This window comes from Apus apus, chromosome 3 (assembly GCF_020740795.1).
Source record: "Apus apus isolate bApuApu2 chromosome 3, bApuApu2.pri.cur, whole genome shotgun sequence".
NCBI classification, from domain to species: domain Eukaryota; kingdom Metazoa; phylum Chordata; class Aves; order Apodiformes; family Apodidae; genus Apus; species Apus apus.
The window spans coordinates 4,652,648-4,679,379 of NC_067284.1; the positions used below are offsets into that span (position 1 = coordinate 4,652,648).

At 38.2% G+C, this 26,732-nt stretch overlaps 1 protein-coding gene across 4 annotated transcripts in view; it reads left to right on the top strand.

Moving 5' to 3' along the window:
* HACE1 (HECT domain and ankyrin repeat containing E3 ubiquitin protein ligase 1) overlaps positions 1-26,732 on the top strand; it is a 46,544-nt gene that overhangs the window by 12,905 nt on the left and 6,907 nt on the right. For 3 of the 4 annotated variants that reach the window (XM_051613094.1, XM_051613096.1, XM_051613097.1), the window contains 14 exons: positions 98-194; positions 2,600-2,701; positions 5,036-5,142; positions 6,173-6,419; positions 10,981-11,306; positions 14,202-14,270; positions 14,966-15,053; positions 15,954-16,065; positions 16,147-16,244; positions 16,444-16,531; positions 18,040-18,189; positions 21,549-21,745; positions 26,145-26,276; positions 26,614-26,712. In XM_051613094.1, the coding sequence (XP_051469054.1) occupies positions 98-194; positions 2,600-2,701; positions 5,036-5,142; positions 6,173-6,419; positions 10,981-11,306; positions 14,202-14,270; positions 14,966-15,053; positions 15,954-16,065; positions 16,147-16,244; positions 16,444-16,531; positions 18,040-18,189; positions 21,549-21,745; positions 26,145-26,276; positions 26,614-26,712 (1,912 nt within the window). The remainder of the gene's footprint in view (positions 1-97; positions 195-2,599; positions 2,702-5,035; positions 5,143-6,172; positions 6,420-10,980; positions 11,307-14,201; positions 14,271-14,965; positions 15,054-15,953; positions 16,066-16,146; positions 16,245-16,443; positions 16,532-18,039; positions 18,190-21,548; positions 21,746-26,144; positions 26,277-26,613; positions 26,713-26,732) is intronic. The other variant, XM_051613095.1, reaches the window with a different exon arrangement.

Sequence of the window (26,732 nt, forward strand, 5' to 3'; positions counted from 1 at the left end):
GCCTTGGTTTTGTTGGTTAGATGCAATAAAGTCAGATTTATCACACACAGTGGAGCATGAGTGCTTCATTAACTCTTTCTTCTCTTCTTTTGAATAGCCATGGTCAGAGAGACACTGCACAAATTCTTTTGATGAGAGGAGCCAAATATTTACCAGACAAAAATGGCATCACTCCACTGGATCTCTGTGTACAGGTATTGAGTTAGCAACACTTTATCTGTGAACTTCCATCACTTACTACAGTGTCACCTGATCAGTGTTTTGCTTTTTACTTTTAAGGCCTTTGAAAGCTGGCAGTCCTTTGGCAAAACAAATGCAAGAAGCATTTGTCATTACCTTGACCCTACAGGCAGCTTCTAAATTTGTACCACTTGCAAAAGTCTTCAAAGATTTTGCAAGATTGGAGTTCATGAGAAACAAGATTTTGCAGAACTCCTTTGACTAGAAAGCTTGGGAATATACATAATGGTAATTGACTCTTGGTATAATGGTAATGGATTCTGTTTAGGTGCTTAACTGATAACATGTAAAAGATAAAGGCATGCAGAAAGGAATGTTTTTTTAAAATTTCAACTAATATATTTTCTTTTGAAGAGATAATACTAATAAAAACAAACAAAAAACCCCAACTTACATGGTGCTGCCTCTATTACTTTTCATAATATTCCAGTACTATTTCTGGATGAGGAGCAAAGTCTTAAGCATTTTTAAAGCACAGTGTTTCTTGTTTGATACCAAAGTTTGTTTGCACTGTATTCTCGGGTGTCTTTACTTGATTTGTCAACACTTACATGTTTTTCTGAATCAATTTAAGGTCTGTGTAGGTAACACAATGAATGAATGGAAGGGTTTGAACCTTAGCTCTAGTAATCAGCAGACTAGAAAACTCTGGAGGCTAAAAAAGAAATCACTGAGCTTAGTGGACATCACGTTACCTCAGTCCCCGTCTTTAGTTTGGCAGGATAGAGCTGAAATGTTCAAATCTTTTGCTGTACTAGCAGTTTATTTTAATCTCAAGTTATTTAATTTCTGAAGATTCCTCATGTAAGATCTGTAGTTGAAGTAGCTGTGTGTATGAGGTAGAGACCACTGTCTCCAGTACCTGTGGGATATTTTTGGAATGCTTAACTATGAAAAATTCATTTCATAGACTGTGTAAGGCCTTGATTAAATTAGGCTATTTGTAGGATTTCTTTCTGGATGTAAGAAATCTGAAGTCCTCAGCTCTGATCACTCAAAGTGCTGGGTCACTATACTGTCACACTACTGACTCAACTGTGAAGCTTAGAGTTAGATGTTTGTTTTTTTTTTTTTTCTTTATTATGGAAAAATGACCATAAAACCTCATGAAATCTAGTCAATTTTTAGGCTTTCTACAGCCACAGACGTGTAAGACAGACCACTGTGTAGTTAGTGGTACTATTCTTAGTTTTCCTGATGAGTGTTTTGAATGTCTGCTTCAGACTCCAGTTTTACAGTCCCCCCTGGACACCTGCTTTATACATCAAAATTCTGTCAACTTTTTTTTTGGTGTGAGTAGTGACACCTGGTGTTTGATGATCTTACTGTGTTTGAGATCATCTAGTTTACAAGTTCATGGTACTAAGTGAAAAAGGAGAAACCAAAATGTTTTATTTTCTTTTACATCAAGAGTTTTATTCTTTGCATACAGGTTTGCTTTTCAGAGGAGAATCTTGTTTCTAGAAGACTGAAATGATGTATTTACATACTTCTTGCCAGTGTGGTATTATCTTGATTTTGAAGAGCTGACTTCCATTAGTTTTTGTGGATTCTGGGTGGTTTTAATTTTATACTTAATTTCTTGGCACCAGGAACAATTCAATTAATCTGTTTAATGAGTCTATTATCTCTGAAGTGAGTTATAAACTCTCATGCAAAGAGAAGCCTCTGGAATTGCAGCGTTTAATATATTACATGGTCCTCTTTCCGGTGTTGAATTTAATGTATATTCAGGTGTTAGGTGCCTGCTTGTATCAGCTATGTTGATACAAATAAACCACAAATGAAAGTTCTGGTCTTTCAAAAAACCCTTCTTTCTCAAAACATTGTGATGTCAGTGTGAGCTGTTGGTTTAACGCACAGGTCGAATCATACTTGTGTATCGATTTAAAAGTTAAATAATCCTTTCATGAATTCATCTCCTTCCTTCAACAAGTCAGATTTGCACACTGTGGACCTTTTGGAAAATGCTTATTTTGAAGGATTAGATACTGTGTCATCCATCAGCAATGGGAAGAGAAGATCTATATTGCCCTGTTTTAAATCCCTGGTACATTGTTAGGTGTTAGGTTAGGGGGTGTTCACATCTAACTTTGGCTTTTTAGGTAGGAAAGTGTTTGAAAAAGCAGAAGAAAGGGAGCAGATATGTGAGCTGAGATAGTGAGAGAATTTTATTCCATCTTTCCTTGGAAGTGCTGTAATATCTAACTTTGATACATGACTGAATTTCAGTTTATTTTAATATTGGATTTACCCATTAAAACCATAGTAATCCTCAGTAGGTTTTAATGCCTGTAACAGTATAATCCCCAATTCTAATGCTTCTTTTATTTAAGATAGTTTTTGAACTATTTTTTAGGGTGGGTATGGAGAGACTTGTGAAGTCTTAATACAATACCATCCTAGACTCTTCCAGACAATAATTCAAATGACACAGAATGAAGATCTACGGGAAAACATGGTAAGAAATGTTCTGGTTTTTATAGCTACTGATCTCTCTGTGTTGTGGAGATCTGATTGCTTAATAAGTGTCTTGATTAGAAAACACTACCAGCTGTTGACTGTCAGTGTGTCCACTGTTTACTTTTTTCCCCTCTCATGGAAAATGTTCAGTCTTCACATAATTTTAAGCAAAAGAATTTGGTTTAAATGCACAATCAACTTTAATTTAGTATTCTGACTCTGGGTGTTTGCCAAAGTGATCTAGACAGTATAAGAATGGAAAGAGCAGAGTCAATATGAAGATGCTGGTAGAGCACACATATATATACACAATTACTTTGTGTAATAGGGCCTGTTTTCTTTCCTTCAGAGGTTATCTGCAGATACCAATTTGGGATGTGCCTTGGGGCTTAAATAATCTAGAATGAACTTGAACGTTGGGAGTCTGAGCACTCATCTGTATGAAGTTGCCTTGTACAATTAGAATGTAAAAGACTGCAGCTGCAATTTCCTTTGGTCATTACTGCTGTAGATGAAAATGCTCTTTTCCTTTTTCAGTGCTTCTTCTGTACTGTGCTTCTTTTATTACTGGGAGGTAGTACAATCTAAAGCAAAGAAAAAGGAAAAGAATTTTTGTTTCTTCTTTGTGTAGGGGGAAGGAAGCATGGGATACATATTCCCCCTTCCAAATCTAATTAGCTGTGGGTTTTTAATATATTGTTTGCTTGAAAATAGCTGCAAGCTACCTCAGAGACTTAATAATAAAAAAATAATAGATTTAGTAAGTACTGACTGCCACTTCACTGAACTTGGTTTGCTGGATTTTTGAAGATTTAATTATTCTATGTTCCATTGCTTCCACTACAAAACTGAGGATTTATAACTGGATACAAACAGTGTTAACAAAGTAAAATGACAGAGTGGTGAGAATTCTCAAAGTGTGTATTAGAAATGGGGAGATAGTGTAGATGTTTTCAAATAAAAGAGAAAAATCAAAGGACTTCTACAGAAAAAGACCTTCTACAGAAAGGCAAATGGCAAAGCATACTGTTGTGTGTTGTAGAAGCAAAAACAATAAACAGGAAAAATGAATGCTTTGTTTGTCTGAGTAATGATGGAGGTGTGTGTAAAACCAAGATCTGAATGAGAGGTATGCAGAAAAAAAGAGGATACATTTTATAGTTATGTTTCATTGCCGGAATGGAAGTGTATTTTAAGTAAGATTTTCTGTGGCCAAATCTGAGTTTTTCTGCCCAAAGTCTTGGATATGAACAGTTCATATTATCTGAAAGTAATGACATGAAGACTGGCTGTATGTTGGAAGTCAGGAGTTATATTTTAAGTGTTCTTAACAAACTGGAAAAATTAAAAACAAAACTGCAAGGACAATGATACACCCTTAGGCATCTGTAGCTAGAGATTCAACTGAAGTCTGAGGAAAAACTTTGACATGTTTGAGGACAGTGAAGTATTGGAAGAGATCACTTAGTGAAGCTGCAGGGCTTCCAGAGTAGAAGACATCTGAAAACCAGGCAGGCAAATTGGGCAAGCCAGTTTGGATCACAGATACAAGTGCTCCTGCTTTGGGGCAGGGTGTTGGAGTAGATTACCTTTGTGAGATTCCTTTTTGTTCCACCTTTCTGCAGTTCAGTGAGAAGGATTTCTGAACTTCCTGAAAGTGAGAGAGAGGGGAGTAAAGGAGGATGGGATAGGAATGCATGAAGAGCCAGTGCCACCCAAGATTTAATTTATGTGCAGGAAACCAGTTAGGTTAGAGAAAAATGTAGAACCAAGGAACAGGAGGCAGTGTCTGAGCATTTGCAACATACAGTCTTTGTGAGACAAGTGATGATATTAGCAAAAAAAAAAAAGGCAATTTTGAGAAGAGGGAAGAAGGAAGAACATTCAGTATCTTGAGCAAAAATGAGGGTAGCAAGAGTAGGCTCTAGGATTCAGGGTATGTTTACACTGTGTCATAAGTTAACCAAGGAGTGAACTGGGGAGACAGGAGAATTATGAAACTCAAAGTATTAGCTTTCAGAAGTTGAAAGTATATCCTACTCATTTTTCAGATGCAGATAAGTTGTTCTTATGAACTAATGAGACATGGTTAAGCATTCATAGCAGTCTGCAATAATACACAGCCTGTAGCACACACGTTGACACTGAACCATGTCTCTTTTCAGTAATTTTGTAAATTATAATGAAATGGTAACTGGTGTTAGATTAGATGTTGGACACTATAGACCCACAGTAATACTGCTAGATATTCATGCTTGGGTGATAATGTACTAAATGAAATGTTGATCTGATGCTCCATGACACTGCAATTTCTTTTCTTCTAATCTATCAGTTGCGGCAAGTTCTGGAACACTTGTCTCAGCAGAGTGAAAGCCAGTATTTGAAAATCCTAACAAGTCTTGCTGAAGTTGCTACAACAAATGGTCACAAACTGCTTAGGTAAGTGGGAGAAGATCACAAATAGGTTGATAAGCTACCTGGTAGTTAGTGCAATTTAATATTTTCAATAATCTAAACATGCCAGGCACATGCTGGAGGAGATTGATCTCAAATCTGAATCTGTGTAACAGTGCCTGCTTAGATCACTGTGTTCACAAGGACTTCAGGTGGGAAAGCTGGTGTCCTTGTGTAGCTGCTGACACCTAGAAGCTTGAGTTGCACAGAAGTGTATTTTTTATTGGTTATCTTGGCTATGGCAGCTCAAGGAAAGGATGCTTCAATCAATCATTCCATTTCCCCCTCATATTCTTTTTTCTCCTGTTCTACTCTTTGCTTTCTGCATGCTTTCTTTGTATGTTTGAGGAGAGTTTTGTTACTTCAAACACTTTTCTGATGTTTGTCAGCTCTGATTTCTTTCCATGGCTGCTTTTTTTTTTTTTTTAAATTGGATAAATAGAAAGCATACTGGGGCTTTTATGCAATATCTTTTAGTTCATGTTTTTCTTGAGTAGAAATAGTGCCATCACTTATCTAATTTAAGTAGTTAACAGGCTCTAGGATAGTAGCTAGGTGAGGATGGGGTGTGGCAGCATATCTGGTTATTCAGTACACTTTTACCATTGGACACTGTATTTGCTGGATTGAAAAACTTTTTTCAATTGGATATCCCAATTTCTTCCAAACATTGAGATCCTTACTTCATAAACTGAGATCCTTACTGTAGTGAGTTGAATTTCTTACCAGTGGTTCATAAGAAGTGTACATGTGCCTAAAAACAAAGCAAGTATTTGGCAAGATCTGGAATTTGCTGTTCCTGTTTCACTTCTAGTTAAAACTTTGAGTACATGGTAGTAAAGTTACAGTGCTTATGTTTGATGTTTGGGGCTGGTGTAGGAAAGAGAAATTAAAAGTCTTGAGGATATAAAACTTAAGGGTTATTTCCGCATGTGTATCAGATTGTTTACTCCTTAAAGTGCTAGATTGTTTCATCTAGGAAAAGAAACTTAAACATTCCATTTTTTCCCCCCAGCTTGTCAAGTAATTATGAAGCTCAAATGAAGAGTCTCTTAAGGATCGTGAGGATATTTTGCCATGTCTTTTGCATTGGCCCATCCTCTCCCAGTAATGGAAATGACATGGGCTACAATGGAAATAAAACTCCAAGAAGTCAGGTGTTCAAGGTCAGAAAAGTATATGATGTTGTTAGGAAGATAGACCTTAAAGAGATGAATTTCACAAAGCATGCATTCATTAATCAGACATCTCATGAACAGGAAGTAAGTTTGGTTGATGTCCCTATACCTTCTTAAGTTAAGCCTACCTCTTTCCTTCTCCTTCATGATATTTTTCCCATTGGATTAATTTGACCACTGATGCACATCTCATCTTATGATTTCTGTTTGTTTCTTGTTTCATGTATTGTTGATTAGATGTTGAAGGTTTAGCTACTCAGCTGATTTTGGCAAACTTCATTTTTATTTCTGTTATTGTATTTAAGAGTGTAATTATCTCAAAATGTGGTAATATGAATATAATAGATTGAATTAATGTAATTTCAAAATAGTATTTGGGGAATCATTGGGAGTTCTGATCATTCAGTTTTATCCAGTTTCACAGGATAAATGGAAATAAACGCTTAATCTGTTCATTGTTTTCACTGTGATCATCAAGTTTCTTCCCAGGTTGTTCTGCCATTTTGTTACATGCTTTGAAACATGCCAGTTTATTACTGCCCTCAGGTTAGATTTATAGCTGTTTTCAGCTGGACTATTTAAAAACCAAACACAAATGTTTCTTTTTCTGGTTTTAATAACACTGATTTATATAATGACTATAAAACTTGTTTGTGAAGAATACTGTGTGCAAAAGGTAATGCATTGTACAGCATTCAATATAACAATTGTCCTTTAGGGTTTTTCACTAAAATATGTTGAGCTAGGTGGGCACATTGTGAGCTTAACCAGATTTCCAATTTCAAAAAACCAAGCCCTACCCAAATCACAAAAATAATTTTATGAAAGACAGCATTTTCTAACAGTTTTCATGAAAATTGATTTAAATATATCAGATTAAATAACAAGGAGATGTTAAATCCATTTAATACAGGAACTATCTGCAGTGAGGTATTTTGTTACCTTTCTGTGTACATATTCTGCTACCTTTTTTCTTCCAGGTTTTAGAGGTAGCTGATCTCATCTCCATGCATTTTGTTTGCTTATGGTCCAGAAAGGAAAAAAAGTGAAGACTTCATGGTTTTTAACTCCAAATGATTTCAGAACTCACTATAAAACAATAAAAAAAGTTCAGTTGCAATTTGTGATGGAAAATAATTCAGCAGAATCACTTATCTGTGTGTCCAAACTACTTTGTGTACTGAAAGGATTGTTTCCCAGTTCAGTATGGAGTTGGGTCTTTTGCAGTAGGCTTAGATTACACAACTGGTTCGATTGTCCCAGACAATATTGGTAATATTCTTAATTGTGTGAAAACAACATTTATGTTTTTTACTAAATGAACAAAATATATGCTAATGTTCATAGACTCATAGAATGCCAGGTTGGAAGGGACCTCAAGGATCATCTGGTCCAACCTTTCTAGGTAGTACTATACTTTACATGAGGTGGCTCAGCACTCTGTCAAGCTGAGACTTCAAACTGTCCCATGTGGGAGAATCTACCTTGGGAGACTATTCCAATGTTTGTTTGACTGTCCTCATGGTGAAAAATATACCTCTTGTTTCCAATTGGAATCTCCCCAGGAGCAACTTCTGCCCATGACCCCTTGTCTTTTCCTTGTGACTCCCTATGAACAGGGAGTCTCCATCTTCTTGGTAGCCACCCTTTAATATTGGAACATGGTAATAAGGACTCCCTGAAGCCTTCTCTTAAGGCTGAACAAACCTGTGTCCCCAGGTCCAAGATCTTACACTTCTCTCTGTTTAACTTCATAAGGTTCCTGCTAGCCCACTCCTCCCGTCTGTCCAGGTCATTCTGGAGGGTGACTCTCCCTTCTGGAGCGTCAGCCTCTCTGCTCATCTTGTTGTCATCAGCAAACTTCATCAGGGTGCTCTTGATGCCAACATCCAGGTCACTTATGAAGATGTTGAACAGCATTGGGCCTAATATCGATCCCTGGGGGACCCCACTTGTGACCAGTTGCCAGTTTGAGGAGGAGCTATTTGATATCACCCTCTGGGTATGGTCTGTCAGCTAGTTCCCCACCCACTGCACAGACCACTTGTCAAGGCTGTAATGAGTCAGTTTCTCCAGGAGGAGGCTGTGGGGACTGTACCAAAAGCCTTGGAGAAGTCCAGATAGATGATGTCCACCACTCGCCCTGTGTCAACTGAGTGGGTTCCTTTGTCACAGGAGGTGATCAGGTTTGTCAAGTATGATTTGCCCTTGGTAAATCCATGTTGGCTTTTCCCAGTCACCTGCTTCAATTGACTTGTGACTGTCCCCAGGAGGATTTGCTCCATGACTTTCCCAGGGACTGAAGTGAGACTAATGGATCTATAATTACCTGGGTCCTCCTTTGGACCCTTCTTATGGATGGGGGTGACATTAGCCTTCCTCCACTCCTCAGGGACATCTCCCAACCTCTGTGACTTCCCAAAGATTATGGAGGGTGACTTTGTAACGACAGCAGCAGCTCTCTCAACACCCTACGGTGGATGGCACCCTGTGTCTTAAAAGTCTAACTATCTGTCACCTGGCAAAAGATTTTGCTCCAATATTACAGTCTGAATATGGGTTTGATTTCTAGTATCTTGCTTTCTAAATGGGTAAAGAGGAAGGTGTTTCATAGCCAAGTCCTTGTGTTTGAGAGATGAGGTGTGCAGCTGTGTAAAAGCTTGGTACTCAATCAGACTCGGATGTATTTCTGAAAACTGAAGATGAAGTGAAGGTTTGTGTTTAATACATGGTTGGTGATAACAGCTGAAGAATGCTGACTGGCAGTTTTGAAAAGATACTGCTAATGATTTGATGAATATGTCAGTATTATACTTGAAGAGGTCTCATCGTGGATGCTAACATGAGATGCTGACCACCATGGATATGAAGGTGATGGGCAATATTCACAGGGGTGCCTTATATCCTGCTGTTAGACTAGAAAAAAAGAAAGTGAACTGTTGAAGCTGCTGTGCTTGGCTATAGTTTTGAATGAGCTTGTGGTGGTCAGAATCTTTGAAAATCTAGCTTTGGAAAACAAATCAGTTGCAAGAGTTCTAAAAGGCATGTGTAGTCTCTGGGAAATAAAAGATAAAGCACAAAGTACCAGCAGGAAAATGGTGTCTGGCAAGCTAAGTATTGAAAAGTTTGGGAGAAGAAAATGACATTTTAGTGTTCTTGCAAAATGCTACTTAGTTTCTCCTGAATTGAATGTTAAGAACAGAGCTGCATTTTAATTCTTCCATATATTAAATGAATCTTGTTTTCCATTAGAAAGTTTTTATGTTATGTTTTGTGGTGAAGATCTGCTAGGTAGGTCTTGGAAAGAAGCTGACTTGATCCTGTATGACACGTTTATGTAGAAAATGGACCTACAGTGGAGGTATTCAGATCTCCATCTAGAGGACGAGAATTAAGTGACTGTCATACAGTATGTTGAGCAAAACCTACCAGTCTAAGAGATCAGGCTGTCTATCCCCAAAATTCTTATTGCCAAGAAATGGAAGCACAGTGGTAGTGGTAAATTTCAACAGAATTGTTTAATACAGAGCTTTAATGACAAGTAGTTTATTGTGCACTGAGAGCATGTCAGTGCTCATGGGTGTACTGACAGTGCTGCAGGCAGGGTTGACTGCTGGTGTAATTTGCTGTAGATAGCTCTTAATTTTTCAAGGCAACTTTAGAAGATGAGAATGTATTTTTCACTATCTGGTAAGTCTTTGAATGCTTTCATTGGTGAAAAATGTTGATGTAGCGGTAATATATGGAGAAAGGAATCCATTTGGATGTTGATTCTTACTTTTGGGATGTTATGAAAGACTTGAGTCAGAATTGTAGGTACAGATACCTGTATTCACTACATGCTTGTGAAACACCCCTTGAACACCATGAAGGGACAGCACAGTCAGCCCTTGTATTTTTTTTTTTTTTTAAATACTCATGAGAAAGCCACAGCCCTTTTTGTCCTCTGGGGTTGGCCTGCACCTCAGAGCAAATATATAATGATGGAATTGTACCACATTTCAATTATATTGGTTTTAAGCTGGTGGTAGTGAATAGTGACTTAATTAAAATAAAATTATTTTTGTAGCTTTAAAAATGGATATGTGATTCTGCTGATACTAGTTCATAAAGCTAGGTATTGGAGACCCTTACTCTGAAGCAGCTGGGCTGCTATCAAAATCTGTGTAGTGTGAGACTCAAAATACATGAGTCTGAGTCTCAGTGGTGGTGTCTGGGGTTTGCTCCATCTCAGGGATTCACTCACCAGGGCATTAAAAAAGAACTGACATGCTCTTGCTCTGGAAATTCAACATGTGTATTACTGTTTCTCTGCTTGACTGCAGCAGTCAGGCAGCAGCGTGCTGTGCAACAACTGTGAGGCCAAACTGTGAAATAGTTCAGTGTTTCACTCTAACTTTCACTCATCTTTATTACATGTGCTGCTTGATTATTTTAATTCTATATGAAATTTTCTCATTGTGCTCTACAGCTGCCAGTACTTAATAAGTCTTTTATTCTTATCTCTGAAGTGACTTCTAAAGGATCACTTAAAGCTTTTAAATGTGCATGATATTTATTTGCCCTAAGAGGATTATTACATTATTATTATTATCTAATCCTAACACATTCCTTTTTTGTCTGGTTTCACCTGTGTTCACTGCAGCCGCTGGAGCTGCTCTGGCATTCCCTAGATGAATGGCTTGTTCTTATAGCCACGGAGCTGATGAAAAACAAAAGGGACTCTGCCAACATTACATCTATTTTACTGAAGCAAAAAGGACCAGATCATCAAGATGCTGCTTCCACACCTGCCTTTGCTGCTGCAGGAACTGAGCTGTCCACTGATGCTGGCGAGTCCAAAACATACGATGTTGCTGGGAAGCAGGAAGCTTGTGCTGATTGCCAGGATGTTATCTCCATGACAGCAAACAGGCTAAGTGCTGTCATTCAAGCTTTTTATATGTGCTGCTCCTGTCAGATGCCTCAGGGGTAAGAAGAGGATCCTGTTTGTTACCTAGACTGTGACCATTTTAAAATCATATACGCTTTCTTGGAAGAGACTATTAGTCTCTATGTCTATTAGTGACAGTGAAGGGTAGGCTTTTCAGTGCTTTCATTGGTTCAAATTTTTTTTTTTCCTGGCTTTAAGGGCACCAGACAGCACAGCAAATTTTCCCTAGTGTTGCTGCTTATGAGTGTGTGGCTGCTTTGGAGCAGATTTCTTACTGAATGTCTAATGGCTCTTTGTAATCATGTGGGATACGTAGGTAATGTCGTTTGATCTCTTGAACCTCTGTTGGTTCTTAATGTGAAAATATCCTTGAATTTCATGTGATAATCCAACAAGAAGAGTTATAAGCTCAGAAAAAAAAAGTGAATTATCTGTGTGTATAAAAATAACAGCTCGAGCAAAACTTGTTTAGCTGTCTTGCAGAAGAGAGTTCAGTTTCCAAGATCTCTTGGAATCCTGTCCTGGGTTGGCAAACACAATTTTGTGTGGAACAGATGCTAAAACTTAGATAAAATTAATACCATCAGTGTCTGGTTTAAAAAGAAAAAAGGGGTGTCCACTGTAACTGAGGTCTTAGTCTGTCCAAGGTTGTTATGGACTGTATTGGTGAACTTGCAAGGAAGGGATCTGTTAACTATCTTGCATGGAGGATATTAGGCAAGTGGTCTGACAAGCTCCCTGAGGGACCTGGAAACAAGGTTCCCATTACATAGCAACTTCTGGTTATTCCCACACACTGTAAAGGTTTATCTTTCTCTGTCAAGCAGAGTGGAGCAAAAGCTTTCAGGTTGCCCAGCGCTGTTTGTCTGGGGCACAGTCCTCTGAGGACACTCTGGAAGGTGACCTGGGGATCAGCATGTTCCATAAGCACCTGAGTGCTTTCACTTTTCATGTTACTCCACCTTGAAAAAGGAGCACCTGTTTAACCATTGCCCTTGAAATCTCCAGCAAACCTTAGTAAGATAAAATTTCAGAAATGTTTTATTTACAGCAGGCAGATGAAAAGCAGAAGTGTTTATAGAAGTGATTAAGTAAGTCCTGCCTTCCCCCCTGCCCCCCATGTATCTAATTATACCAAAATTCAGTCAGAGAGGTGACTGTTTCTCTGTGCCTTGCTGGTGGGCCTTGCCCAGTGGCTCTATCCCTATGCATCTTTTATTCTTCAGGTTAAGGAGAACTCCCAGGGATAGTGCATCAGTTTAACTGAGAATTGTTATCATAGGAGCCAGGATTGTAGCTGTGGCAGTGACACCTCCCAGGGACGCAGGAAAGTAAGGCAGAGCACGCCTGAGTGCTGTGTTCCTTCAGGGCTTTTTCAGAACTGTGCAAAGTACAAAGATCTGAGACTTACTCTGTTTTACTGAAGTTTTCATAGGAGTACATGGCACAATGGTGTAACTCAGTACTGCTGCCATCTTCCAACAGCAGCTGGAATTATAACAAATGACATTTTCAGACAAAATAATTGAAAGTGGCTCTGATTTGAGGTTTGACTGTTTATGTTTAATGGAGGAGAGTAAACAGAGCTCATAGTTTCCCATTGTTCCTAATATTCCTGCAATAAAGGTGGCATTTCATGCTGGTTAACATTTGAAATATTGTGGTTGTTTTCTTTTACTTGCCACAATTGCTTTTCTTCTGCAAGTACTGAGTCTAGACATTCTTTGTTAATATACAGAAATATGTTTCACACTTTCAGCATCAAAACTCTTTAGTGTATGCTAGGTATTGGGTCTTTTATATGATTTCTTTTCCATTTATTGCATCTTATGTGTGGCAATTCAGAGGTAGGGAGAGTTACATTTCCTTTCAGGGAAGACTCTTAGTTGTTTAATACTTTCAGGGCATCTCTCAGACCAGAAGTGTGTTTAAAATGTTAGTATTTAGTCTCCTGGAAGATTTTATTTGCTTTGGTTTTTTTTGTGAATGAGGGGAGAGATATGGTGAGACTTACTTCTTTAAAACAGTAAGGAAGAGAAGGAAAATAGCTCAGTTTTACATAAAATGAGCAGCTTTTGTCTAAACTGGTATGAGGAACGGCAGTAGTTCTGGGATTGTTATCCTGGACTTACTAAAGTACTATTTTTCACAACCTTTCAAGGCACTTGCTGAGAGGTTTTTATTCTTGTTTGCAAGTATTCATTAGCTTTTGCTGATGCAAAATCCAATTAAAAGTTTCTCTTTAAAAAAAAAAAAAGAAAATAAGCAGAACATAGATATAAATAGAGTAAAATTTGCATCCAGGTTAGTCCTTCCCTTGTTCTCCAGATATCTATTGCTATATACATATATGTAGGAGAAAAATATTAAAAACTAATGTAAAAACTAGTCTATAAGATGATTGTCTGGCAAGTAATCTTGTTATTTCACGAAGGCATTAATGCAAACTTGGCAAACTTAATAATGAGGGGAAGGTGTAATCTTATTTTTCCTGTCTCTTTGCCTCACTTTCCACAATTTACAGGGTGTGTGTTGGTAGTTTTATACAATGACCAAGAATATGGAACAATGTACATATAGTGTGTGTTGTGCATATTGATATCAGGCCTTCCATATATGTGCTTCCATTGTTGTATTGAAAGCTGAAAGGATTCAATAGAAAAATGCCCATTTTCATTAGTTTGAGCTTTTCTCTTTCATACAGTTAGTAGCAATTACTGGCCAGGTTGTTTGAACTTGATTATTGGCATTTTTGCCTTTTCTATTAATTTATTATGAAATCATAATGCTGCTGAGTATTTTGTTTCATGATTGACTAGTTAAATCCATCGGTTTCTATTTGTATAGAATGTTATTAATAAAGTGCAACAATTAATGTAATTAAAATTCCTTTCCATTTCATTAACCATGAGCATCTTACCATTTTTGAACAGGATGACGTCGCCTCGTTTTATAGAATTTGTCTGTAAACATGATGATGTCCTGAAGTGTTTTGTTAACAGGTAAGCTTTAAGAAATAGGGAATTTCTAGTTTATTTTTTTCCCCTCAAAATAATTCAAACTCATATTTTAATTCTTACCAAGTTGTATTTTTAGGTTATTATTGTGACGTGTGTCCCAGATGCACTTTAATGGTCCTGCCAAATTCAAGGGAATGTGTATTAATGATTTAAACCCTCAGGCTTAAATATACTCTTTGCATATGTAAGGATCCTTTTGTGAGATGCTGTGAGATTTCATAAATAAAATCTTTTTCACAGAGCAACAGAATCATTTCCTTAATGGATTCTTTCCTCATCTCTTTTTCCAAATAAAGTCTTCCCTTTTGAGGCAGATGAAAACTTTCATTCTTCCTCAAATGTGTTTATACTTAAGAACTTCTTAAGGGAGTCTAAGCCAACTTTGTACACTTGGCTTTTTCCAGAGTTTCTTTGCGACTGCCTAGTTTATAAACTTGCTTCTGTCTGGAGAACTGCTTGTAATCCTCCATGTTGAAAGGGTGAGGAGGTAGTGTAAGTCATTTCTTTTTTATGTGGATGAGGGAAAGGAGAAGTCAGGAAAACATTACAAAATAGAAAAGTCTGTTGAAACTTTTCTTTGTGACTAATTGCATTGTCTCTTTATGTAGAGTTCATGTACTATGAAGCATTATTACTAGATCTCTGACTAACAGGCTTCTAACCTATTTTTCTTTCAGAAATCCCAAAATAATTTTTGATCACTTTCATTTTCTTCTTGAGTGTCCTGAACTGATGTCCAGATTTATGCACATCATAAAAGCTCAGGTAAATGGCAGGAGATGCTTAGTTACAATTTCTGTGAAAATAAAAAAGATGTTTTAAAAAAATAACTAAAAGTGTATCCATTTGAGGAGGATGTAAGAATTGTGTGACCTCCAGTACTTCTGAATCTGTGATGCTGAGAGACCAGATTAAACAGATGTGGTATCCAGATTTCTGTACTTCTAATTCTTCAAAATGTATGTGTAAATCCATTTGAGAAGACCAATGTTAAATATGTCTTAGAAGTCCAGCTTTCAGTTAAACAGAGTTAACTTTCTATTATTAAATCTATTTGTGCACACCTGGTAGATTGAACTTGGAGTACTGTGTACAACTCTGGAACCCTGATCACAGGAAAGACATGGAGCTGTTGGAGAGGGTCTGGAGAAAGGGCCATGATCAGAGGCCTGGAGCAGCTCTGCTCTGGAAACAGGCTGAGGGAGCTGGGGCTGTTCAGCCTTGAGAAGAGGAGGCTCCAGGGAGACCTCATAGTTTCCTTCCAGTATCTGAGGGGGCTACAGGAAAGCTGGGGAAGGGATTTTGACCAGAGAGGGCAGTGATAGGACAAGGGAGAATGGTTTTAAACTGAAAGAGGGGAGATTTAGGTTGGACATCAGGCAGAAATTCCTCACATGAGGGTAGGAAGGCACTGGCCCAGGTTGCCCAGGGAAGCTGTGGCTGCCCCATCCCTGGAGGTGTTCACGGGCAGGTTGGATGAGGCTTGTGCAGCCTGGTCTGCTGGGAGGTGTCCCTGCTCATAGCAGGGGGATTGGAACCTGATGATCTTTAAGGTCCCTTCCGACCTTCACAATTCTACGATTCTATGATTTTCCAGTCATGCTTATGAGAGGAATTACTCAGTTGCAATTATCTATATAATGTGATTCACCCTTTGTTTTGTAGCCATTTAAAGATCGCTGTGAATGGTTCTATGAACATCTGCACGCGGGGCAGCCAGATTCAGACATGGTGCACAGGCCTGTCAATGAAAATGACATCCTTTTGGTTCACAGAGGTACTGTGTTACAATTGGAGTTAGTGTATCTTTGAAATATAATGAATTCAGGTAAAAAATTAATTAGTGCTTTGTTTTTAGATTCTATTTTTAGGAGTAGCTGTGAAGTTGTGTCTAAAGCAAGTTGTGCAAAACTAAAGCAGGGGATTGCTGTGAGATTTCATGGAGAAGAAGGCATGGTGGGTAACATTGCATGGCTTTCCTTTATGGTGTTTGTATATGGAAATACTAATTCTCTTTCACCAGTATTATTTTGAACTAAATCCTACTTTCAAATAACTTTTGTACTTCATTAAGAAGTACCCAGAAGTACCCAGTGTAACTGTTTGTGCAGTGAAAGTTCTTTGCACTAATATGTTTAATTTTTCTGACATGCAGGGGCAGGGTGTGGTACGTGAGTGGTTTGATATCTTGTCCAGTGAAATAGTTAACCCAGATTACGCCTTATTTACCCAGTCAGCTGATGGTAGGTCTCTGGTTTGGTGTTTTTTTCTGAATTTTGGTGTATCATCTTGATAAAAGCATTTTTATAACCCAAGGAAAGTCACTTGTTTCAGATCATTATATTGTTATTTTCTAAACGCAGCACTAACAGAATGTTTTTTTTATATATATATATATATATGCAGAGGTGATCTAATAATTGTGTGTTTTTTAACTATAGGTGGTGTTTTTCTTAGTTTGAAATTTCCTTGACTTTGTTTTCTTTTGTAAGAGGAGAGTGAGTTGCCCATGCTACTTCTGCTTGGTAGTAGAGGGATGTGCCACTTTGAGAGTAGTATAGAAAGTGTTTTCCTTTCTTCAGCACTTGCAAGGGAAATGTGGAGTTATTATTTTCTATCCTTTTTAGAAATCCATAAATTGAATCAGTTAATTTTTGTAGTAAAACCAGATGTTAATCTCCACAGGGCTACCTTGTATTTGGCGGCTTCTTTTGGGTGCTTCATATAAAATAAATCTTTGTCAGTAAAACCTTTCACATCATTATCAGTGATGAATGCTTTGCTTTCTCCCTTAAAAAGTATTGGGAAGTGGGCTGGAGCACCTCTCCTGTGAGGACAGGCTGAGGGAGTTGGGGCGGTTCAGCCTGAAGTAGAGAAGGCTCCAGGGAGACCTTAGAGCACCTTCCAGTGCCTGAAGGGGCTCCAGGAAAGCTGGGGAGGGGCTTGGGACAAGGGCAGGGAGGGAGAGGACAAGGGGGAATGGATGAAAACTGGAGGAGGGGAGATTGAGGTGAGACATGAGGAAGAAATTCTGGAGTGTGAGGGTGGTGAGACCCTGGCCGAGGTTGCCCAGGGAAGCTGTGGAAACCCCATCCCTGGCAGTGTTCAAAGCCCACTTAGACAGGGCTCTAGGCAACCTGGTCTGGTGGGAGATTGGATCTATTTGATCTTTAAGGTCCTTTCCAAACCAAACCATTCAGTGATTCTTTGAAGTGACAAGGATTTCAGTCAACATTAGAAGTGTAGAAGCATTCCTGAAAGTTAAAAGGAAAAGTTCAGGGATGTCTGAGGTGCTTTCTTCCAAGGAGACCAGCACTAGACTGTCCCCTCTCTGCATCTGGTTGGAGATAGATGAAGGGAAGTAGGTACATTCTGATCCTTCCTTTGAGCATGTTTCATGAGTTCATAAAAGTGTGGCCCATTAGAATCGGCGAAAAATGCACACAGGCATGCAGTAAGATGGAGGGCCAACTTCAGCAAATCAAAATTACCCTTGTGTTGGTGATAATTATTTCAGAGTGATGCCTCAGAGGGTGGTTAAACAGTGTCATTGTAATAATAGGATTCTAATACATTTATTTTTGAAGTCTTTGTTGTAAACAAAAATCCCCAAACAGTCTTCCAGAATTCCAAACCAAAACTGTTTCGGTAGTTTCAGATGCTTAGTGTACTTGATATACATGAACTTCACTTTAAAAACAAACTGAAACAAAAAAGCACAAAGCAACATTATAATCTTTTGCTTTTATAGGAACAACTTTCCAGCCCAACAGCAACTCTTCTGTAAATCCAGATCATCTGAACTACTTCCGTTTCGCAGGCCAGATCCTGGGACTAGCTCTGAATCACAGGCAGCTGGTGAACATCTACTTCACAAGGTCATTCTACAAGCATATTCTTGGTATGGTTTTATTAAAATCCTGTTTATTAGTTGTAAGAGTTTTCTGAGCAGTAAGCCTTTTCCTCAGTTTGGCAATCACTTAAGGGTTGGCCTCTGACATCAAGAGATTCCTCTGAGCAGAATGATGCTCACAGGCTAATCTTTATATGATCACAAATGAAAGACATTTTTCTGCTGTTAAGTGATACCTTGAGTATAGTCTAAAGTGTTGCTCTTGTCACCTCTTTTGGAAATGGCTACCAGTGAATGGGTTCTTTTCTGTTTTGAATCTTGATTTACAGGAGGCCAATGGCATCCTGGGGTGCATCAAGAATTACTGGTCAGAGTTCAGCACAGGGCAACAAAAATGTTTGGGGGACTGGAGCATCTCTTGTGAGGAAAGGTTGAAAGCGCTGGGACTGTTCAGCCTGCAGAAGAGAAGACAGGAAATCTTATCAATATATATAAATATCTAAATGGCAGGTTTCAAGCGGATGGGACCAGATTGTTCCAGTGGTGCCTAGTGACAGGAGAAGGGGCACTGGGCACAAACTGGAACATGAGGAAAAAATTCTTTACTGTGAGGGTGACAGAGCACTGGAGCAGGCTGCCCAGACAGGTTGTGAAGTCTCCTCCATTGGAGATACTCAAAACTTGCCTGGACACATTCCTGCACAACCTGCTCTAGGTGAATCTGCTTTAGCAGGGGACTTAGACTAGATGATCTCCAGAGGTCTCTTCCAATCCCTACCATTCTGTGATTAGGGCTACACTCTATTACAGGTGTAAAACTGGGGCAGAAATATAGTAAGAAATGAATAAAGCCTCTGAGGTTTGCTTTACTCAGACTTTGTCCTCTGCTTAAAAAGAGAAGGTAGTTTCACTACTGCTGTTGTCCAGTTACTTTGTATTTCTTCTATGGTGCCAATTATTTTTTTCTCTTCAGAAAAGGGAACTTTCACCTCCAACCCACAAAGACAGATAGCAGATAAATTCCTAGTTATACTATCTGCTGTTAGACTTCAGTTCCCTCTTTCACAGGATAGTAGAAAATATTCCTTGAAGTGCCATAAACAAAAATGAGAATTAATTTCTGGGTCAGTGTATTTTGAGCTGGAGGCCTTAAATCCTTGAATACTTCCTGAACTTGTCTCAGAGCTTACGTGTGGTATCTTTTTGATGTTCTGTGTTTTGTGCAGAAATACCTTTTTATCACAATTATGCTGAGATAGATTTGTCTTCCTTTTCAAACTAGCAGTGTCTTAAGGGTATAGCAAGAGGAAAATATGCAGTATTTAATGGGATTCAAACTTTGCCCTGATAAATCTGATGGAGTTTCCTTAAAGCTGCCTGGCTTGAGTCTGTTGATTGGTAAAATAGCTGTCAAGTGAATGAGTGAGCTCAGTGCTTTTGTCTCACAACACACAGGCCCTGAGTGTAGTTTCATCATAAGGCTCCAGTTCAGTTTCTTCTCTAGAGGAGTCTCCAGTTCCTCCATTTCAGTCTCCTTTTTCCTTATATTTTGCTTATATCCCTCAGAGACATCATTATTTCCAAATTTCCTATGTGGAATGTGCACTAGTTGGCAAGTGTGAAAGTCCTCTAGAAACTGCAAGGCAGCTGTTGGAGGTTGGTTTTTTGTTTTGAGAGATGTGACAGTGAAAAATTCATTAGTAAATTATCTATCCCTCACTTCAACTGGATCGTGGCTTGATTTTTGTTAGAAAAAGCAGTGCCTTGCAGCTTGTGGACACACCATTTCAGCACTAGTCAGCTCTTCCCAGGAAATACTGTAACAGCTTCTGCAATTAGGTGTTTGCACCAGCTGCTAACCTTTGAATTTTGTGTTACTCTGTGGGGTGCTGCCTCTGCAGCCCACAACATGCTAAGACTTCTAATGGGCATCCCTGTGGCACTGCACAATGCACAGAAGATGGTGAAGCAAAGAGAATACTTCCCAATAACTTGCTTTTCTCTAAACCTGCTACCATGCTCACCCCCTCCCTGACCCTTTTCACAGATACTTGTCTGTATTGGTAGAGTTAAAGTATCTGTCATGACAGAGCTAAAGTAATTGGGGTTTGCTTTCTTGTGTAGTGAAGAGGATAGTTCTCTTGTGTAAGCTCAGGGTCACCTTGTTCTGGGGCACATTTGCTCAAATTTGTTTAAGTGCCATGTCTGCAAAGGGGCTTTAAATAAGTGGTTTCTGTACTTGAATAAAAGTGAAAGTTCTAGCAGCTCTCCTTAATGCTTCTAAATGACTTGTAGGTTCAGTTGGAAAATGTAAAATGCCTACAAATATTTTTATCAACTGTATAGTAGGTTTCATAGCAAACATGATTAAAAAGGAGGTTGAGGGAGATTCTCCCCCTCTACTCTACCCCAGTGAGACCACACCTGGAGTGTTGTGTCCAGTTCTGGGCTCCCCAGTTCAGAATGGACAGGGATCTACTGGAGAGAGTCCAATGAGGGCTACAAGGATGATGAAGGGACTGGAACATCTGCCTTATGAGAGACCTGGGGCTGCTTAGTCTGCAGAAGACTGAGAGGGATCTTATTAATGTCTAGAAATAACTGCAGAGTGGGTGTCAAGAATGGGCCAGTCTCTTTTCAGTGGTGCCCTGTGATAGGAAGAGGGGAAATGGCACCAAGTGACAACACAGGAAGCTGCACCTCAACATGAGGAAAAACTTCTTTCCTGTGAGGGTAAAGGAGCCCTGGGCTGCCCAGAGAGGTTGTGGAGTCTCCTTCTCTGGAGAATTTCAAGACCCATCTGGATGTGTTCCTGTCTGACCTGCCCTAGATTCTGTGGTGTTCCTGCTCTGGCAGGGGGGTTGGACTCTTATGATCTCCAGAGGTCCCTTCCAGCCCCTACTGTTCTGTGAATCTGAAACTGGAGTGAGAGAGTTTTCTAAGTACAGAAACGTGGTCTTTATTTTTCTTTCCCCCCTCCCAGTTCTAAATAGTTTTATAAGGAAAAGATATTATTGTATAGAGAAATATTATATCTGGGTTTCTAAAAGTTATGTAGAAAACAAAGGTTTTTTAGGAGACTCGTTGAACATTGTATGTTCTGTATGGTTAGATGTGTTTATTGAAATCCTTTAGTGAGCTAAAATTGTGCAAATTTGTTGTTGGTCAAATGGTTTGACATTTGCTTCACTGGGAAGAAAAACAGAGGAAACTTTATTCCTTAATACTTTTAAAATGTGTAAGTATAGTTCTGCTGTTAGTGAGTATCTTTCTCCCCCTTTTTCCTGTTACTGCATTATTCTGGTTTCTCTCTAGGGGGCAATCTTCTACCGTATTTTAAGTTGGAACCTTTTTTGCTTTAACCATTTATTTGAGGGGTTTTGTCTTTGTTTTTTTATTTTGAATAGGTATACCTGTAAATTATCAGGATGTAGCATCTATTGATCCAGAGTATGCAAAGAACTTGCAGTGGATTTTAGATAATGATATCAGTGATCTGGGTTTGGAGCTGACCTTCTCTGTTGAGACTGATGTCTTTGGAGCAATGGAAGAAGTGCCATTGAAGCCAGGGGGTGCAAGTATACTTGTTACACAGGAAAACAAGGTGAGTATACAGGTTAGTTCAGAAGTTAGTAGTATAAGAAAAGCAATTGCACTGACTTTCTGACTAACTGGAAGCAGAAATGGTATATCTGTTTTGAAGGAAATATACAAAATAATAAGGTTGCCAACAGTCTTCCCCTTTTTTTTCTAGCCTAGCATGTTATAGAAATAGTACTAGTTAAAATCTCTGTCAGTGTTTAGATTTGAGGTTCTTATTTCTGACAGAACTTTTGGAAGGAAAATAGGTTTCTTTTAAAAGTTACAAATATGCCTAAGATTAAATCAGGGGTTATATATACTTGGAAGGTAAAACAATAACAGTTGCTAAAAATAAAGTTATAGGTAATATTGCAAAGTGTGCTGTGGGCGGGGGTAGCCGGTGGCACTGGATTTTTATACAGTAATGTATGGATAATGGACACAGAAAAAAGCTGGAGAAAGCTTTTTCAGCCATTTACAAGTCACTTGGGGTGTATGGAAAGAATCTACCTTTTAAATTTACTTTAATAGTAAGAGCTTGGAAAAACCCTGAGTTCTTTGTAGTATTAGTTAAAAAATGAATATCGAAAAATGCATCCAGATGCTGAACATCATCTAGAAATTAAAATAGACATCAGTATAATTGAATTCTGCAGTTGCCCCCTAGACAGTTTTGAGCAACTGCAGCAGTGTCGTGCATAGACCTGCCATTTTTTGTATCATTGACTCTTTGGATCTTTACGTCTGCTTTGTGTTTTAATTTTCATTTGTGCTGAACCAGCCTAACTCTGTGTACAGTGGATTCATCAGCTCTCCCAGCTGCTGTATTGGTAAACGGCCACTTGGTGACAGCATTTACCCTAGCAAAATTCTAGTTTGTGTTGGAGCAATTCTGGATTCTCGGATGCTTAGTCCTCATTTTTATTAAGGCAAGAGTGTAATTCTAAAACTAGGAATACATGTTGGCCTGATTCTGCACTGTTTCCTGCAATATCGGTGTCATCAAAGAATACAGAAGGTAAAACAAGTCAAATTGTGAAGGCAGTGGATGATTAATTCCTTTATTAGCTATCAGACAAAGCAAGGTGGTTGATTCTTGTTTCTGGACAGTCTCAGCTTCTCAGTATGTAATACATATATACTTGACATAAATTGTGGTTTCATAGCAACTATTGAAAAGCTGTTATCAGTTAGTGTGAAATGAAAGGTTTGCCCACAGGAAGATGCCCTCAGTCAGTAGTAGCTTAAATTGTTCTGTTAATTCTGACTTAGTTGAATGTGTGTAGGACAAATGCACCCATTCTGGCTCATCAGCCTTCCTCAGCTGTGATGGGAGGGGACAAGGGTTTGTGTAGCTTTTATTTGAAAGGTGGTAAAGGACAGGACTGTTGTGGGAGCTTTCAGACTGTTAGTATGAATTGATCTTTCCATTTGAAGCTGCAGAACGTGTAGTCAACTGACATATGTAGGGTGGCTCTGTCTCCTGTTCACTGATTTTGACAAAGGCAAACCAACTTGTTGAAAATTGTGGATCTGTTTTAGTGGTGTTTGAGGATTTTTCCCAATTTCTTTCATGCGAGGTGGGTTTTCAGTTTGACTTGACTTAGCAATTTAACAGGTTAAACATAGAAGTGTCTACTTTTAAAAATATCTTTTTTTGTCCTACAAGAGATCTAATTATTTTTTTTCTGCCTTTACCTGATGAGTGAAAGATCAGTGTTTAAAACTAAATGTATTTTCTATACCTCTGGGAGAAGCAGATTAAGCTTCTAAAGGAATTTGCAGTGTATGCACACTAGCAGATTATCAGTTTAAAGGATAACATTTTTAAAAAAATAAAACTGAGTGAATCTTTATTCCTTGAAAAAATAAAACTCCATTGAAACTACCCAAACGATCTGTCTCCCTTTTACTGAAAAACAAAGTAAAAAAGAGTAAATGTCCCATTGAGGAGCAGTAGTAATAGCTGTTTGTAAAAAGTTGTTTTCTTTGAATAAAGGAATTATCTTTTTTTTTTTTCCCCATCATTTGTGCAATAGATGAAGGGTTGTGGGAGCAGACAAGGCAGTAGTACTTACTGAAGGATCAGTTATGGTTCCACTGCCTTTTGTCATGATAATAGGGATATTTCAAAGGCAAAAGTCAAGCTTTGCCCAGTGTCCATGCTATACATTTCTTTGTTCTTTGCTGTGCATATTTCTGCAGTTTTCTACTTACTTTTAAGGAAAAAAAAAATTAGAGCTAGGCAATATCTGACCATCTGCTATCTTAAAAAAAAAAAAGTGCAAATTCCACAATCTAATGGCTTTCTCTGTACCCCCAGAGCTTGTGTGTCTGTGATCTGTCTATGCTGTTTGGCAGTAAAAAATTATATTTTCTTGAAACAGCTTTGGAATGGAGCTGCTCTCTGAATCTGAACATCATAATGAACATTGATCTTTATCTCACAGTATATGGAGTTGGGAAATGAGGAAACATGCTCTCTGCTTGACTTACCTCAAGGGAAAATACAGAACAACCCCTCACCTGAACTGAACTGTCATTTTAATTGTGATGCCCATCTCTCATGTGTGTTCAATCAGATCTCCCTTTTTTAAGGAAGGCTGGATTGTACCTTTAATGCACTATGTAGGAATGCATAAGTACATCTAAAATTGTGTAGATATTTCTTTTTTGTGATGATTTCCTAAGGCTTCTGAGCAGGAATAAAATGTAAATTAAGTGGACAGAGAAAAAACAAACTGGCCTTTTCTTTTATTGAAATATATTATGTAAATCCTGTGGTGCTGGTCTTTCAGCATGTGCCAGTGCTGATAGTCAGGATGCTTGGCTGTTTCAGGCTATTTGAAAGGTTTCTTGTTACACCTAAAGCACCGCAACTGTTTTCTCTCATAATGAAAGTGTTCAATGTAAATACTTCTCTAATGCAGAAAATAAGCATTTGTCATATTTTTTCCTAATGGATTGTGCCTTTTTCTTTCTACAACCTGGTTTTCTGAATAGCCTAATTTATGTAACAGCAATTGAAGAGATGTAAAACAATTATTTCTGATCACAGAAGACCAGTGTTAACAGTACTTCCAATCCTGGTATTGTTAAAAGTTTCTGATTTCTTCTTGGATGTCATAAAATGTATTCACAGAGGCTGACTTCTGTCTAGGGCAGTTAATCTTCTTTGACTGCCCCTCTAGTTCCTTAGAGAAGGGAGGTGTCTTCAGTTTTACTGTCAGGAGAAGCAACCTAGGGAGATAAGTAGATTGAAAGCAGATTTTTGGGAACAGCTCTGCAGCTTAAGATATATATGCTTAGCTAATGTTTCTCTTCTTTAGGACATTTCACAGATTGTCTTCTCACTCTAATAAAATAGTGGTAGTGCATGTAAAAATATCTTGCAACTGCAAAGCAAATGACAAGCCCTCTATGCTTCTGTGAATGTAAGGAGCTGCCTATGAAACCTTGTTTTGAAATGTTTCTTACTTCATTCTGTTTTCAGAAAGGGAACCTTAAAGTTAGGTAGTATTTTTTTAGTAGCTAGGTAGTATTTTTTTTAAGATTATTGTATTGAAGGAAGATAATAGTTGAGATGGTTTAATAGGGAGGTATGTTTTGTGATTTCATTATTAAAAATCATGATTAGAAAGTCAAACCATTACTTTGAAACTGAGTACCTTAATCTAAGAATAAATTTTGTTTTTAAGTAGAAATCTCTTTTTTTGAGTAAAGACACTTTATTAACACTCGGGTAGCTGTGTCAGAGTAGATGAGAGGTGTTTTTACAGCTTTAATGTAGGCACTTTTAGTCTGTCTGGTTCTAAAAACCTTCCTCCATTAGCAGCCTTCTAGGCTTTTGTGTTTTCAACAAAAGCAAAGTTCTGGTGGATTCCTTGTGTAACTGTCATCTTTTAAAGGGGAAGGAGGAGCCCCCAAATCTCTGAAATATGCAAATTGAGGTATTGCCTGTTCACAGTTTGGGTCACAAATATTCCTGCATATGTTTAACCTATTTTATGAGTTGTGTTAGCTTGTTTAATAGAATATTTTTCTTTGCAAACATTGTCTTGTTTATGTTCTTAGATGATCACAAAGGTGGTTATATAAGATGCAATCAAGACAAACTTAAGTTTAATTCCCTTAATCATAGTCCAAGTCCCTGTTTTTTTGGGTGGTTAGTGTAACAATTTCAACACTTCTACTTGGGAGTTACCTTTGGAAGGAAGGAAAGGGGAGGAGCAGAAGGGACTCTGAAGTTGTCTTGGGAATTATTTTGGGTTGCTTCCATGTGTGAAAAGTGCACAGGGAGTCTTCACATGTTGCAGTAGATGAGATTAGGAATGTACTGAGGACTGCATTTGTGTGTGAGTTTGCATGAGCACCAGGTATTTTTACTGTTCTGTGTCTCAGTGTTGTTTTCTACGTTGCAGGCTGAGTATGTCCAGCTTGTCACAGAGCTTAGAATGACAAGGGCCATTCAGCCTCAGATAAATGCCTTTTTACAAGGCTTCCATATGTTCATTCCACCATCTTTGATCCAGCTTTTTGATGAATATGAACTGGTAAGCAGAAATGCTTGTACTTTTAAAAAATATGTTTTTATGTCTCAAGTTTTTTCTCTAGTCCTGCCTAAACTCAGAGCTCTCTTCTTTTAGGTTCTTTGGTAATAATTTCTATCTCTTGATGCCATGTACTTAAATTACACAGATTGTGTGAAGTTACCATAATTCAGGATTCTTTTTGTATTAAAATTTAGTCACAGGTTCTGTAAGGTGGCAACTAAATAGGAAAAAGCACTGTATTTTGATACATCTTAGAGCATTACTTTTTAAAATAGCATAAAAGCTTGGAACTAATGGTTAGTCATGACTAATCACAGTTTGTTTGCTTCTTCTGAAGGAGCTTTTATTGTCTGGTATGCCAGAAATTGATGTGAATGATTGGTTAAAAAATACAGAGTACACCAGTGGCTATGAGAGAGGAGACCAAGTTATTCAGGTAAAATTATTTTTCCTTAA